Raw genomic sequence first — 15,722 nt, 5'->3', positions numbered from 1 at the left:
ATCAATAGGTATGTATATTAAACCCATTTATTCTCAAGGCTTAGTATTTCTATTTTAACTGCTTATGGCCTCAATTATTTTTTTTTCTCAGATTAACAATGATGGACTTTCTGCTCAGCCATAGGCTGCAGCTCTGCATGGAGATCACAACTCTCAGTGAAGGCTATTTACTCACAGGGCTCCGTGAGAGGGTTCAGCACTGTCCCCACATACCAAAAACCCATCTTCACTGGCCTCCCATAAAACCCTAGCAAGCTCACTCAGGATTATTTCTCCGCTTGCTAGATCACACTGATGAGAACTGAGTTATGTTGGTTCAAATTCTTGCCCTGAATCAGTGATGACATTTCCTTTTGGGTGCCCTGCCACCTACTAGCAAATTATTCAATGGGTGAATGCTCCTAGCACTCTTTGGCTTTGTATAAAACTTGTACCTAAGCAACAGGGAAGGAATATAATGCCTGAAAAATATAACTAAAGCACTAAGAGATGAATGGGTAGACCTGGTTCCTGGTTCCTGTTTCAGGCGAAACAGAGGGCCCACTGCAGACTCCTCTGTCCAGTGCTTAGATATTGCTTATACATTCACTTTCCCTTAAAGGGAAATAGGGATGAGTTTCCAGATCCTTCTGACAGCTGGGATTTGGGGCAACCCCAAGGGATGTTGCTCCCTTTTGATGATAAAATGCCATGTTTTCCTACACACAGGACAGGTCCTAAAGTGCATGGCTGTGCTTGTGCAGGAGCCAAGCCTGAGGAGTGACCAAGCTGTGCAAGAGGCACAACTGAGTGCTGGCTTCTCCACATCCCATCTTTAGGTGCCTGTGGGAATATCCATACCTTGCAGTGGGACACTGTGCAGAGGTTTGTTACCCTAAAGTAGGCACTGGCCAAGGCATCACCTCCACAAGGCACAGAGGAAAGCACTGCAATAAATTAGTGCACCAGTTCTGGCTCAGCATGATGGCTGCAGAAAAAGGTCAGGAAGCCATGAAATAAAGATGCCATGAAAGAAACGGAAAGATGATTTGTAATTAATTGCTTTTATAAAGGATGATGTAAAGCAGACTTAAAATTACAGGGAATTAGCCTGGCAATTGTAGATTTTGCATACACTGTCATGGTTACTTCAAAACTGTCTATATACCACACTCTAACAGGCTTAAAGGAGTTGGAACAGAAGTTTTAAACCATTTGCGTTTTAAATAAAGGAGGCTATTTGTAGTAATAATACTTTTGATGAAGGGTTCAGAGTCAAGTGATACATGTGATTGATGTCCATAATAATTGCACACTTCTATAATCCTTCCTCACCCTTAAGAGTTTTGAGCTTACATTTTGGATATTATTAATAGCCAGACAAAAATAACTTGTGGGCAATATCATGTCCTGAACATGACAGAGAATTAATCTATTTTTGTAAAAATGTTTAAGAATGATGGATACTTTTTCCTGGTTGAGTAAACACTAGCTAATTCTCTAGATGTCCCTTTTCTGCTCATGAAAATCCAACTCCAAATGATTTCATGGATATTTAAACAATGGTGCCAAATACTGAATGCACAAAGATTAATTTCTCCGCTTGATAAAGACCTGATACTATTAATTACATTGCGAATATTTCAGTAATGGAGTTTTCTTGGGTTTTAATTTGTGAGAGAGACCACAATGAATATAGGAACAACAAAACATGGGGAGAAAAAAGGAGGCTGCTGAAATGTAGCTGTCAAAATAGACTCCAAGTGAAAGCCTCACACTTGTTTTTATTCTAGATAAGCAACAGGGCAGCTTGGAATAAACATGGATTGAAATTTTCTTCATCTCTTTAATGAGTTCAAAGAGGCTGAACAAAGACATAGAAGAGTTGAACATTGCTGTGTACAACACGGTAAACAGATTAAAATTTTATACCTGAGCAAAAAGGAATTTAACTATTAACTACAGCATGCAGAATAACTGATAAGTTATCACATAAACATAGCATACTCTTATTAGGTTACAGTCATTCAAAGGTTCTTAATTTTTACAAAGGCTAAAGATGGAAAAAGCTCCAAGACGAGATGAGTATGTGACATAAAACCACAATAAGGAAAAGCACTTTACCATCTAGCAGCCTTTCCAGAGGATCAAAATTATCTGCTGTTTTATTATCCAGGCAGAAGCAGCAACAATTCAAAGCCTGTGGAGTTAATAACACATTAGACATTTAAGCAGGTCCTGAAAATGAAAATATTAGCTGTTTATTAAGTGCTCACAGAAGACCTGAGCCTGCATTCCCTGCCCTCAAATGCCACTTTAAAGCACTGCATTTGTGAGCTGTTCCCAGAGCAGAATGAAAGGCAGGAATCTGCAGGGAATGACTGATCAAGTCACAGGCTCGTGATTTTCTCACCAGCATAGCAACTGCCAATTTTTAAGGAATGACTTTTTACCCATTTGACTGACCAAAACCCGCATTTCATTTTATGTAGAAACTTGATCTTTCCTCTTATTGAATCTGGTGTCTGAGTGGGTTTGGTTTTTCTTTTCTCTTTTCTGTTTTCACCCCCTAATCTATTTCAAATTCTGTGGTTTGAAATACTCTAGTACAAGTCAAAAAATTAACATATTTCTCTTCTTAATTCCCTTGTCTTTGCAAAAGATGTTTGTGGGAGAGAAGAGGCCTGAAAAGTTTGAGCTTTGACCTGCACAGCTGATTTCCCCCGCAGACAGGCTTCTTTCTCCTGGCAGATTTCTGCTCTCCCCGATCTCCACATGCAATATAAAAACTACCTGCTCCCACCATCAATATTCCTGTGCTGCAAATCAGCTGTTTGCCTTCCTTCAGCAAAACCAGCAAACCTTGCCCATGTCATTTAGGCTTCTCAAGAAGATGTGGGAGGGATGGAAGGGTTAGAGACAGCCCTGTTAGAGACAGCCACAAACAAAGCCTCTCCCTTTTACTTCCTTGCAGTTGTATAGTTACATACCCTTGATGTTCATCAACTGCCCTCAAATTATAACACCTGCCTTGACTTTTCTGCTACTGTTCTTTCACCATTTATGGATAAAACTATGCATTAAAAATGCACATATCAAAATGGGTTCTTCCCTTTGTCCACAACATATGCATTTCTTCTTCAAAGTCAGACATCTTAGACATTGGTAGGTTGTGTGAAAGAGTCCCCAGGGAACTGAATCCTCTTTGCTTCTAGTTTCTTCCTGGCTTTGAAAGCTGCTGATACTTCGGGGTGGATGGAGTCCAGCCGCTGCTCACACTGGAAGGCCGTGAGGAAGGCCGTCCTGTAGTTGTTATTCATCCAGCCATAGAGAAGGGGGTTAGCAAACGTGGAGCACATGGCAATGACATGGAACACTGTGTAGATCAGTTTGTACTCTTTCAGGTCCAACACCTGACTGTCAATGTCACTGACCAGCTGGAAGGTATGAAAGGGCAGCCAGCTGACAGCAAACACCACAACCACGCACACCAGCATCTTGGTGGTTTTCCGGCGCCGGTGGTGATAGTGGTCATTCCCCGCCCCAGGGCTAACGTGGTTCTTGAGCTTGGTCCAGATCCGGATGTAGGCATAGGAGATGACTGCCAGGGGCAGCACGTACTGGATCAGGAGCATGGAGATGCTGTAGATGGTGCCATAGTTGAGCTGCCCCTCCCCTGGCCACTTCTCAGAGCACACTACAATCTTGAAGTCAGGAATGATCTCAATCAAGGAGTACTCACGGAAGATGGCCAGAGGACTTGCCAGCAGGGCACTGACCGCCCAGGCAACTCCTATAATGAGGAAGCTGATTCGCTTGGAGATTTTGCTTTCCAAGTGGTAGACGATGCAGCGGTGACGATCCAGAGCGATCACGGTCAAAGTCACCGTAGACACGTGAACGGCAAGGGCCTGGGCGTATGGCACCAGGTGGCACAAGACCGGGCCGAGTTTCCATTCGCCCAGGAGAGTATAAACCAAAGTGAAGGGCAGGCACAGCGTGTTCACCAGCAGGTCAGCCACTGCCAGGTTGGCAATGAAGAAGTTAGTCACTGTGCGCATGCTTTTGAATTTGATGATCACGTGGATCACGAGGGAGTTCCCAATCACCCCCAGCAGGATGATGGAGCAGTAAGCAAAGATGAGAATTATTTGCACTTCAACAAGTGTTGTGCTGTCCTTCAGTTCTGGTTTAGGGTCCAGAGCCAATTCGTTGAGTGGTGTGGTGTATCTTGTCAAGTACAGCTTAGTGAACAGCTCCATTTTCATTTCATCTGTCTGGTTTTCCTCTCCTACCGCTCCCAGGGGCCCCATCCTTGCAGCAGCCTGAACACAGAGCTGCCCCTGAAAACAAAACAGTACAAGAACAAGTGGAGAAATTGGTCCACACAGGCTAAGACAAAAATCAACGAGCTAAAGCTACATCTCTTTCCTAACCCACATGCTACATTGCAGGATTAAGAGATCTGTCCTACTATATTTAAATTCTTTTGCCCTTACATTTTGAAGGCTGATCCAGTAATGTTATTTAGGCATGACTCCTGCTGAAAATTGGAACAGATTTCAAAAGCATTCCAAAGACAAAGTTTGACTAAGTAAATGCAGAAGGATTAAGATCCTGCTGGGCAGCATATAATTTTTTTACAATCCACTACCTAAAACTAGTGCTGATTTAGCACAAATCTTCCAGTAATATCTATGGGAATTCTACATGGAACAGCACCATCCAGACTATTATTAGCATAATAATCTTCCAGCTTTTCCTTAATGAAAAGTGTTTCCTTAAAATAGTTACTGAATTCTTACAGGTTTATGCTCCTCCTTAATACCAGTGAGCTAACTACTGGGGTCTTTCTTTAAGAAACTTCCTTTTAGAACAGTTTGTACCATGAGGCAAATAAAAATACCAGTGTAATAGAACTGAAATAACAGCATTTCTTTGAAATGACTGTGTAACTTGTTCATGCTAAAATCAACTCAAGAAACAATTGAAACACAGTTATACATAATATTTCCTTTCTGTGTGATGTTTCAGAAAACACAGCTCCTTGGAGGCTGCCAATCAGGCATTCCTTTTTGACTGCAGTCATAGGGGAAGAGCAAATCATTCTCCTGCTGATGTCAGTAAGAATTTCACCACTGGCATAAAAATCACACTTTTTTCCTTCCTTGCACAGGCTGAGCCGAATTCTGCGCTACCCTAAGACTTCAGTAGGCACAATATATGAACAGTTTACAATGAATTGCTGACTTGAACTTCAGTCCAACGTGAAAAAGTAAATGCCCCCATCCAAATGGGTGGCATGCTAACCAAGAATCGTGAACCTGGGGACTCCTTTCCTTGGCCTGGGAAAATACTAAGAAATTGACAGTGCCAAGCACACTTACCAATAAAACACCACTGTTCACCACTGAGGAGAAAGCCAAACCCAAGTTACTCAGTCTACTTCCCCATTCATATCTTCCCTAAGGAAAGCAAGAGTAGAGAATTGTCACTATCTTGCCACCTTGTAGTACACATAGCTTAACCCTTCCAAAATTCAAGTCTGCCTAAAGAAACAGCCTAGCTATTAATGTTTGCATTAACACGGCTTTTTAAAAATTCTTGTTCTTTTTTAATCAGTTCAATTTAGTTCCCACCATTTTCAGAGAAACATTTCAGAGGAACAGGGTATGTTTTCACCCCTACCTCTGTTCCCAGTAACTATGTGTGAGTGACATCTTTCAGTATGGTTTCCAGACTGAGAAAGGAGGGTTGTCTACCAGCAGGAGACTGAGCCCTTTTTGCTTGCTTCTATCCCACACAATATCCCAAAGAATTTCTCAGGGCAAGCTATTTTTGCAAGAGCAACAGATCGGCTGCACGAATTGAAAGACATTTTCCCCCCCGCTAAACAGGTCAGAATTATGCCATACTATTTAGCCTACTTTACTCAACAGTTAATAGTGTAAGCCTGAGATGTGCCAGCTGCTCATACTGGTGTACCCCGCTGATTTCCGCAATATAATCAGTTTTCAGTACTAGCCTAAGGAATGGATGTCAGGAAGAGATTCCTTATCAATACACCTTTAGTCCACCAGGTTAAAAATGTAAGAGATCCACCACATTTGCACAGTCGAGGCTATGCAGAAGTTCAGAACTCTGATGACCATTTTCCTTTGACCTGTACCTACACCCACTTCCATATATTATTACAGTAGCGATTTGGTGAGGTCCCAGGACAGTCAGATGCTTCAAAATCTCATAATTTTCTTCCAAGCAAAATAAGAGCAGGTCATGTCTACACACAGAAGAACGGCAAGAAGGCTGACAAATTTCTTTTTTTTTCCCTTCTTTGCCATAAATCCAGGCAGAAGGATGTAGCCCAGCCAAATAACACAGCATCCTTTTCTTCCCCAAAAATATTTTCACCCATTTCTCTAGTCGCTGACTTTCTGTTGATTCCTACTTGCAACTCCTTCTTTTTAGCAAAGCCTTCTTTTGTTCTGACACTTTTATTTTGTTACTGCCCTGTTCAAGCTGATGAAAGATGCTTTGGTCTTGTCAATAAGACAAAGCTGAGGGAGAAAGAAGGGACAGCCATGGTTTCAAGCAGAAATGACCAGGTGTGTCAACAAGCGATGAAATATATTGGACAAGTTTGACATTGTCAGTGGGACTGTTATGTGGCCAAAATATCAGCTGCTTTCAAAAAAAGGGGATAAAACTGAAGTGGCACTCCAGGTAGTGTTTGACAGGACCCTTTCTGCTCTTTTTTGGTATAGACTCTCCAGGTGATAACATTTACTGGCACACCTTGCATACTGCACCATACTGGGGCTTTTTTCCAGTTTCTTTTCCCCCCCATCAGTCAGATCCTCACGGTCAGGCATCAAATCGCGTCTAACTTTCGGCCGTGAAAGGCCCAGAGAGGATTTACATCGGTTCTGAGAGCAAGTAAGCAAAAAGGGCGGAATACGTGATTACATTAGCAAGCAGCATTCCCATCAGGACCGCAGTGCCTGCGCTGGGGAAGGGGCTGGGGTTGCCGGAGGCGAAGGTGGCAGCGAACGCGCCTCGGGGATGCGGCACCGCTGCCCTCCCGCCCCCGTGAGCCGCTCCGGGGGGAGACACCCATCCCGGCGGCAGACACCCTTCCCGAGGGCAGACATCTATCCCGGGAGGAAACACCCGCGCCCGGGAGGAGATACTCATCCCGAAGGCAGACCCCCGTGCCCGGCGCTGCGCGGATCCCGCCGCCGCCCCGAGCTCGGAGCGCCGCTCCGTCCCTGCTCCCCGTCCTTACCTTGCTCCCGCGCCGGGCAGGCGAGCGCGGCACGGCCGGGGCTGCCCAGGAGCCGCTCCGCCAGGGCAGGGCAGGGCAGGGCAGGGCAGGGCAGGGCAAGGCGGGCAGGGCAGGGCAGGGCAGGGCAGGGCAGGGCAGGGCAGGGCAAGGCGGGCAGGGAGCGGAGCGAAGCGGATAGGAGCCCCTCGCCCCGCAGTGGGGCAGCTGCCCCGCCCGGCTCGGGTCCCGCCGCTCTCCCCCGGCAGGCCCGCAGCGCCGCTCGCCCCGTACAAAGTTTGGAGGCGGCGGCAGCCCCCGCACGCCGGGAGGGCTGGGCGGGCTGGACGGGCTGGGCGGGGTGGCTCCGCCGCCGGGGAAGGGCTCGGGCGGGGCGCGGCGCGGCTCCTCCCGCCGGGCTCGGGCGGGGGAAGGACGGAGGGAGCGGCGGGCTGCGATCGGGATGTGCGGCTGGCGCTCACTCCGGAGCTGGCGGCGGCAGCGCTGCCGGCATGAAGCGGCGACTTGGAGAAAGAGCGAGTCGTGCCCGAGCTGGCAGCGTAAAGGGGATGCCTTTGCTCCGAACAGCTGCTGAAATCCTTGCTTACAAGCGCCGCAGCTTGCACGGATTTTCTGATCCTCAGATGTGGCTGTTGCCAGAGCACGTGTAAGGATGAATAAAGCATTTACATATCTGTCAAGAGCAGAATATTTCATATTTATTTACGAGGCTGGAAAGGTAAAGACAACAGATGCTGTTTTTATTTGGTTCTCTATCAATAACCTTTCAAAACAGCTCTCCTGCCAGCCAGCTTGACTGTGGACTAGTGCCAACCAGCATTGCTGTGCCTCTAGTATGGTCCGCCTTCATTAAATCAATCCATCAATAGGTTCTGCTTAGGATTTTGCTGCGTGTCTGAAGCCTCTCTCTAGGTAAAACTTCTGAGATTCAAGGGGCTGTCTTCTCAGTGCATATTTGGGGGACCTGATTTACCAAAAGGTGCTTCAGCCCTGGTTGTAGTTCCCAAGAATAGGAATTAGGAGATTTTGCTTTCTCTGTGGCTGTAGCACAGATGCTTAAAACAATTCTCTTCCCAAACCTTACCTTATAGAAGCTGCTCTCCAGAATAGGAATACTCCTTAACTTCCTTGTCACTTAGGTAAATTTGCATTCATATTTAAGGTAGTTTCAGGGATCAGCAACATTATCTTCTCTTTTCTGTTCTCGCCTTCTTCTAAAGGAGACTCAATACCAAAGCGCTTCCTTTGTTAAAGGTAATGCTCCTTGCTTTCATTGTAGCTCAGAATTATGCCCTTATCAACAGCAGAGAATGTTAAGGGAGCATCAAGGAGTAGCGTCAGTGATTTAGAGCTGTTTTTGAAATTCAAAACATGTCTTGAGAACCCCCTTGGATCTTTACTAATTCAGGCTATCTCTTCAGGAAGGGCCTTGCTCTTAGTCCTTCAGCACTTCTGAGGCTGTTAATGGAATGCCCCTAGCTTGTTGCAAAATAGATTTCTTTGATGACTAAATAAAGAGCCAGGAGTTCCAATTCTCCTACCCCTGTTTATTCATTTCCCAAGTCAATCCAATTGTAGGATTTTTTTTTTGATCTATCAACAGACATAAATGCATGCCATGAGTTTTAGTAATTAGAGCACTTGTATAATACATGGCCATAACAGCCTGCAATCCTTGCCTTTCCTTCTCTGACAAGTAGTCAGCAGTGGCATTCCACTGATCCCAGGGGTGTTGCTGTTGTGCCCTGCTCTGCACACTCTTTCTAACTTAATGTATTTTTGCTACTCTTCAAGCCTTGGACAGTGTAGTGAAAGGCTTCAAATCTTTACAGTCTGACCAGCTCAGGATTGCATAGCTAAGGGAAGGCTCTTCCTTACTTAAACTTCCAGTCTCCATGAAGGATTCAAGAAGTGGTGCAATTTCCTAGATGTTGCTATGCCAGTAAGGACTGGCTTCCCATGCAAGAGAAAGAAGGCATCATTTCCTGTTACAAGGCAATTCTGTGTTCAGGCACAACTGAAATGTTTAATGGAAATGCATTTCTAATAAAAAACAGCACTTTTTATTGCTCATAAAATAGTGGAATTTAATGGCTTGGAATAGTGGAATTTAATAAACACTGCCTTGAACCAAAAGCCATAAAAACACTAACATCAAGGGCAGACAGAGTCAAGTAGCAAATGGGCTGTTCAATATGAAATGTGCTGCAGGGTGATCACCTCCAAAGCAGCTGCAGATACATTACTTTGTGTGCAGTTGGATTTCCATCCTATAAACCATGAGTCACTGAATCACGGAACCATGTGCTGGATGGAACTTCCAAAAATCTTCATGCCCAGCCTTGTGCTCAAAGCAGGTCTAGATGCAGAAAGTTGTCCCAGGCCATGTCTCCGGGAGAGTTTTGAGTATCTCTGAGTGAGAGATTCTGCCCTCACTGGGCAGGCTGTCCTGCCAACAACTCTCACAGTAAGACAAATATTTTTGTATCAACTGAGAATTTCCCGTGTTCCAGGTTGTCCCAAATGCATCTTGTCCTAACCCTGTGTTCTTTGCAGTAGCTGTGAACAGCAGTTAGATTTCCATTCAGCCTTGACTTCCCTATGGTTGAACAAATTTGGTTCCCTCAACACCGTTTTGAATGTTATGTAGCTCAGCTCAGAATGTTATGATTGATCATCTTGGTGTCTCTTTAATGCTCTTACTCCACTCTGTCAATATCTTTCTAGCCCTAGGAGTCCCAACCTGAACCCAGCTGTGACCACAGATGTGGTGTTACAACTGATAAATAGAGGGGAATAGTCACTTCTCAACCTGTTGGCTACACTCTTGCTATGTCTTGATAGAGACTGTGAAGTTAGACTGTGCAAATTGACTTGAACTAAATAAATGAGCCACATGAACTTTAAATCTCAGCTTCCTATTTAAGGCAAGTCTATAAATGAGCTTTTGCTGTGAATATGTATATGTACTAAGATGAAATTAGATAACATAGCTTAACAGCTTGAGAAAAAAGCCTGTCAGATTTATGTTGTTTCTGCTGTAAATGACACTTAGGGAAGTATGGCAGGGTGTGAGATATCTGATTTACATAGTTTGCCTCCGGCAGTATCTGTTCAACTGTCTTTACTGTTAGACAATTGCCATGTCAAATTCAGTCCAACATGAAGGGTTTTTTTCAGATGGAACAATAAACATTTCTGCCAGCTTCTCATAAGTTTACCAATTCTCAAGTGCAAAATAGAGGTCTGCAATTAGTGCCCAGACTTGAAGCAGTAATCACTTTTGCTTGAATCATAGAACTAAGGAAGAGTTGCCAATCCTTGTCCATTAAATTGTCCAACATCGGATTTGCTGAAATGGCAAATAAGGCTTGATGAATATCAACAAGAAAAAGCAGCAGCTGTCCCGTCTCCTGTCCCCAGACATCATTTTCCTTATTTTCTTTACTGCAAGGGTTGAATTTAAAAGAAACCACTGCCCCTTGATCACTGACCTTTAAAAGCAGTGCTGTGCTGCATGCCACTCACTTGACCCAAACTCTGCCAGTCCTTACTCACACAGATTTTCCAGAATGAATGAGATTTCAGGTATTTAAGTGTTCTACACAACACAGAAAATCTCTTAAAAATAAAATGGAAAAAAAAAAAAACTTAAAACCTGACCTTGAGAAAAAATATCTGTCATGAATCTCTTAAATGGAACCCACACAGAGATCATATGGTGTAAAATTATATAGAAAAAAATACTTTTCTTGCTTAAAAGGTCAGAGAAAAATAGCTAAGGAGTGAATTTTCTACTTATATAGACCTGTAAACATTTTGCAATAGCTTTATAAACTGTTCTTGCTCCCTTTTTGTTTAGATTCAGTCTCACAGCTGCAGTTCTACTTATTTGTCTTTTTCAAAGGCAGTAATATGATATAACTATATGCAGGAAAAAAATGTAATCAATCTGCCGTAGATGATGAGGGGGGCAACTGCAATTCAGCAGGTAATGAGAGAAATTGTTAGGTATGTATAAATACCAACTTCACATTGCTAACAGCAGTACTTCACAGCCAGTGCTGTTTAAACAAACCTATTTGTATTTACACACCCGTGGCACAGTCTGTAAGTAATTACACACACTATTTTTCTCTAAGGTCCACAGCTTCATTCAGTGGTCCCAGCAGGAAATGCTGATGCAATGAGCACATTCTTGATATTTCTTTAAGTTCTCAGTATATATTTTGCCATATTATTCCTTCTCTTTACTGACATGCTACCCTTTGTCTGCAGAGAATATAGAAATTGTCATTTTTTTCACAGGGAAAAGCAAAGTATATCTAAGTGCTTTCCAAAAGTTACTCAACTATATCTGCCTGCTTTATGCTTGCTTATATGTCAGTTACTTCTAATTCTAGGAATCCTTGGTTGTTACAGGCAGCAATGCCACTCACCCTTTGCTTTGTCTAAAAATTATTATTTTTACCATTTTTAAAAGATGTGTAGGTTCTTAAAACTGAATCAGATGCTCTTCAAGGTCAGTTTTTGACTTGCTGGTGAAATCTGTGCAGTGTTGAATGAGTTGTCTTTGGGACAAATAGAACTAAGTTTGAAAGAGGGAAACCTTTCAAATATATGTTCCTTCCTCTCCAAGTTTTGTATCTTAGAATACAGAAAACTGGGCACAAAGTTTACATACGTTCTTTTCTCCTTGTAGACAGTGCATAGAGCAAACAGCTGACTACACACTACTCAGAAATATATTTTAGTTACCTTATTTTTCAAAAATATCTGTATGTTTTGGAGGGGTTTTTTGTTGCCATATGATGGTCTTGTCATGACAAAACCTTTTCATGTTGCTCTTAAGCTCCAGGAAATCCATCATCTTTTGACCTTTCTCAGCCAGCCTTCATTAAAATGCAGAAGTTTGCATCTAGGTCCTGAAGAGATGTTTCAAAGAATCAATATGGATTGAGTAACCTATAAGAAATTTAATTATTTTGATGAATAATGGCATTCATGAATGAAGACAGGCCTTCTGATAATGCTGTCTGACATATAATGCCATGTAAAACGCATCATGTTTGTTGTGAGCATAAATATAAGATGCAATTAAAAACAATTTCTAGTTATTTATGAAACCATGTAATCTAATATAAAGAAATGGGGTTTTTTTCACTTGCTAAGACCCAAGTGAAATTATCTTTCTCCCATGTTGCTGAAAGTAAATTAACTCTTGTAATTTTTCTGCACACTATTTCAGTTAATTTCCCCACATTTGCACAGAATGGGCAGGCTGTTCTGAACCACTCACTGGCTTCATCCAGGGTCATTCTGTACCTCTGTGTGACATTTTATGCAATAGTGTCTTTTGGTAATAATACATGGCATTAACTTAATGGATTTCCTTTGTAAGAATTTTTGGTCCTTAAGAGATTACTTCAATTGCTGAAGAAGTGGAAAAAGAGCACTATCTATACCTCCTATCACTCATTTAACAAAGTGAAGTAGTTACTGTCTCATTTGCGCACTCTGTCACAATTCTGGAACTTCTCAAGGACTGAATTCTAGGCTAAATGCAGCAAACCTGTACAGCCCCCTTCCTGAGCTGTAATCATATGATTCAAACTCTGACATACAGAAATGCTGAGAAGTTTCAACTGCTTCATCTTCTTCCTTGCTGATACTTTCCATTACAGGTGTCACACCTACTGGTATGGTGAAACTTCTGTGCCCCATTTTTGACTGACAGCTCTGCTTGTGAACAAGTTAAGCTTGCCAGCCTAGATTCATAAGGTTGAAAAGTGCTCTGATGCAAAAAGTCTGCCTCCCACTCAGAACTGAACTGGCAGTTTTCTACATGAACTCCATTTTCCTTTGTTAATTGTCTGTGATTCACACCCACATTTTCCAGAGGGTGATGGTATTTTAATTGCTAGGGGTATTTCAGGATGCAGGAGAGGGAATGGGAAGAGGCTTGGGGGAAAAGTGGGTAGGGGTTTGGCATGTTTGTAAGGCTAACTGTTCTGTGATTGCACACAGCTAGGAGACCAGCAGCCAGAGCACCATCTGTGCACACAGCTTATCCATCCCGCCCAGCTTCGGCACAAAGGAATGTGTCAGCTCCCGCTTTTCCAGATCAGCTGAAAGCCTCCTTCATGCTCCACTGAAATTTTGCAACCGTTCCCTGAAGATCTATTCCCTTCACACTGCACGTCTGGCTGGCACAGTCTTCCTTCAGCAAGAAGCTCTTTCTGCAGTGCTGTTTTTGCAGGTTGGAGCGGGGGAGATTCAACTGCTCTTCAGCATCGCCTCTCTGTCCTGCAAGCTGCAGACTGATCACCTCAGGGTCCTGGGGAATGGTAAGGCTCATATGATCCCCCCAGAAATGCAAAAACCTCTCAAGAGGCGGTGTGTGGCTGTCTGTGGTGGAGGTGTTTGCATCTGAGTTAGTTACCTTCCTTTGATGTCAGGAGAGACTTAAACACTGGGGTTTAAAACTTTTTTCATCCCCTCCTAAAACAGATACTTATGTTTGGTTGAATGAATTGCACTCTAAACACCATCAGCTGTTTACAAGACCTTCTTGAACCCTAGTGGGAACCTCAGCATCTTGTTCTTTGTACACTGTGGGTACCTGAACTCCAGTGAAAGGAATTCCACCTGTCGCTAATGGTATCACAGGGATGTGAGAGTAAATTTTCTCCCCATCAGTATCTGGACTGGAATCCTGTATATGAGTAGTTGTTCCCCAGACCCTCGGTGAAGTTTAAACATGTGGTGTCCATTGATTTCAGGTACACAAACTATACAGGGTTGGAGCCCTAATGCTTTGCAGATTGTATCAAATTTGTCCTTATAGAATGTCTGTGTGATATTCTCTTTCTTTTTCACAAAGACTTGGGGGATTGTCTGTGTGCAGAAACTGGCTAGAATAACTCTCCCAGACAAGTTCCTGATACAGACTACTTTTCTTCAAAATATCCTTTACTGTGTTACAGGCAGAAATTCCTGTAGGGCAAAACTTAGATTGCCAAAAATAGGAAAAACTCCCAAAACAAAAAACCAAATTTTTTTGTCTGTAAACCCATACTGATCTCCATAAAAGTTTTTGTCATATTGGCAATCTTCCACATTCACACAGTACAATAATTCTTCATTTAACAGTGTAGATGGTGGCAGGTTTAGATGGATCTGCCATTACATGAAATTAATACCACACCTTCCTGTCAATAGGTTCCAGTGAGGACCAGAAAAAGCAAATTTTCCTATAGATTCTGCAGCAGAGTTTTGTTGAGTGACTAGAGGCCACCCACATCTGTGTATCTGCACACAATCTGTCTTACCCTGGCTTCTCTACTATGTACAAAAAATCTAGTTTGTGGCTTTCACCAATTCATGCTCCCCCTTTACTCTGAAGTCTTCCCTGTGTTTCTGACTTTGCTCCAGCATTGATTCCTGCCAGTCAGAATACAGGACACTCCCATACATTTCTCTCTTCTTTTATTCCTATAACCTTCCTTCCAGCACGGTCTCACCAACAAATGCCTGTACATAGCTGGTTTTGCTATTAACCTCTCCTCCTCAGAGTATCAGATGCCCTCGTCTCTTCTAATAGCAACCTTTGTTCACCACCAAAAAAGAAGAAAATGCTGTTAACATCTGTGTGTGAGAAGGAATGATCTTCTTTATCTGTGTCTTTACTTTTGTGTCTCTACAAAATTTGGGAGCAAAATTTTGCACATTGCTTCTTTATCACCTCATTACTCTCCTCAGCAAAGATTAATTACCAAGTAGTTTTGTATGATTTTAATGTTACGGTTCTGTTCTTTACAGTGCAAATTAATCTGGCCTACATAGGGGAAAGTAGTGAATATGATTAACAGAGAATTATGATGAATTCTTGTGCAAATTTTATTAGATTTTCTACCACCTTATGACATTTTAAAGAAATCATGCCAATGAAAAAGTCAACAGTTTAACTGATTTGCCTTTTCAGAATGTTCCTAGTTAAAAATTAATATAAATGACACACTCAGCTCTCTGACTTTTTTCTGGTAAACTCAGTAGAACAGAGCAATAATGCTATATCACACATTTATAAATATGATTGCAGAGGTATAGTGTACGATAATATTAAACATTATTTTAAAATAATTCCCATGTCAAATATAATTACCAATTTACTGATATAAATAAAACAATAATCTGCCTTTCTGTCAAAGGTATCAATTTGTATTGAAGAGGGTGGAATGGTGATGTAAGAAGGGCCAATTTAAAATCAAGGCTTGGTTTCTGCTACCCACCATTGTTTTAAGGAAGGAGGTCTTAGCTTTGGTGTTAAGCAGTACTTCACTCCAGGCCCCACAGCTTAGAAAAGGTATTGAGTCTGGGGGAGAAGTGTCAGGATTCAGACTCCCTTGTGGCTGGCAGCCTGCAGCTACCTTGCTGTCTGCTTTTCATGAATGGCCTCTTC

At 42.7% G+C, this 15,722-nt stretch overlaps 1 protein-coding gene across 2 annotated transcripts; it reads right to left on the bottom strand.

Moving 5' to 3' along the window:
• Positions 1 to 1,743: 1,743 nt before the first annotated feature.
• Positions 1,744 to 7,575, bottom strand: NPY2R (neuropeptide Y receptor Y2). Of its 2 annotated transcripts, XM_085058566.1 has the most exons (3): positions 7,265 to 7,575; positions 5,367 to 5,444; positions 1,744 to 4,322 (listed from the first exon to the last, which is right to left on the bottom strand). In XM_085058566.1, the coding sequence occupies exon 3, from the start codon at positions 4,290 to 4,292 to the stop codon at positions 3,135 to 3,137; it is 1,158 nt and encodes a 385-aa protein (XP_084914692.1). In that variant the 5' UTR covers positions 4,293 to 4,322; positions 5,367 to 5,444; positions 7,265 to 7,575; the 3' UTR covers positions 1,744 to 3,134. The 2 variants fall into 2 exon arrangements, with proteins under 2 accessions (XP_084914692.1, XP_084914691.1); XM_085058565.1 differs by lacking the exon at positions 5,367 to 5,444 and having other exon boundaries at positions 7,265 to 7,330.
• Positions 7,576 to 15,722: the final 8,147 nt, after the last annotated feature.

This window comes from Lichenostomus cassidix, chromosome 4 (assembly GCF_008360975.1).
Source record: "Lichenostomus cassidix isolate B80296 chromosome 4, HeHo_3.0, whole genome shotgun sequence".
NCBI classification, from domain to species: domain Eukaryota; kingdom Metazoa; phylum Chordata; class Aves; order Passeriformes; family Meliphagidae; genus Lichenostomus; species Lichenostomus cassidix.
The sequence above is the reverse complement of the archived record's forward strand: the minus strand, read 5'-3'. Positions and strand labels throughout refer to the sequence as shown.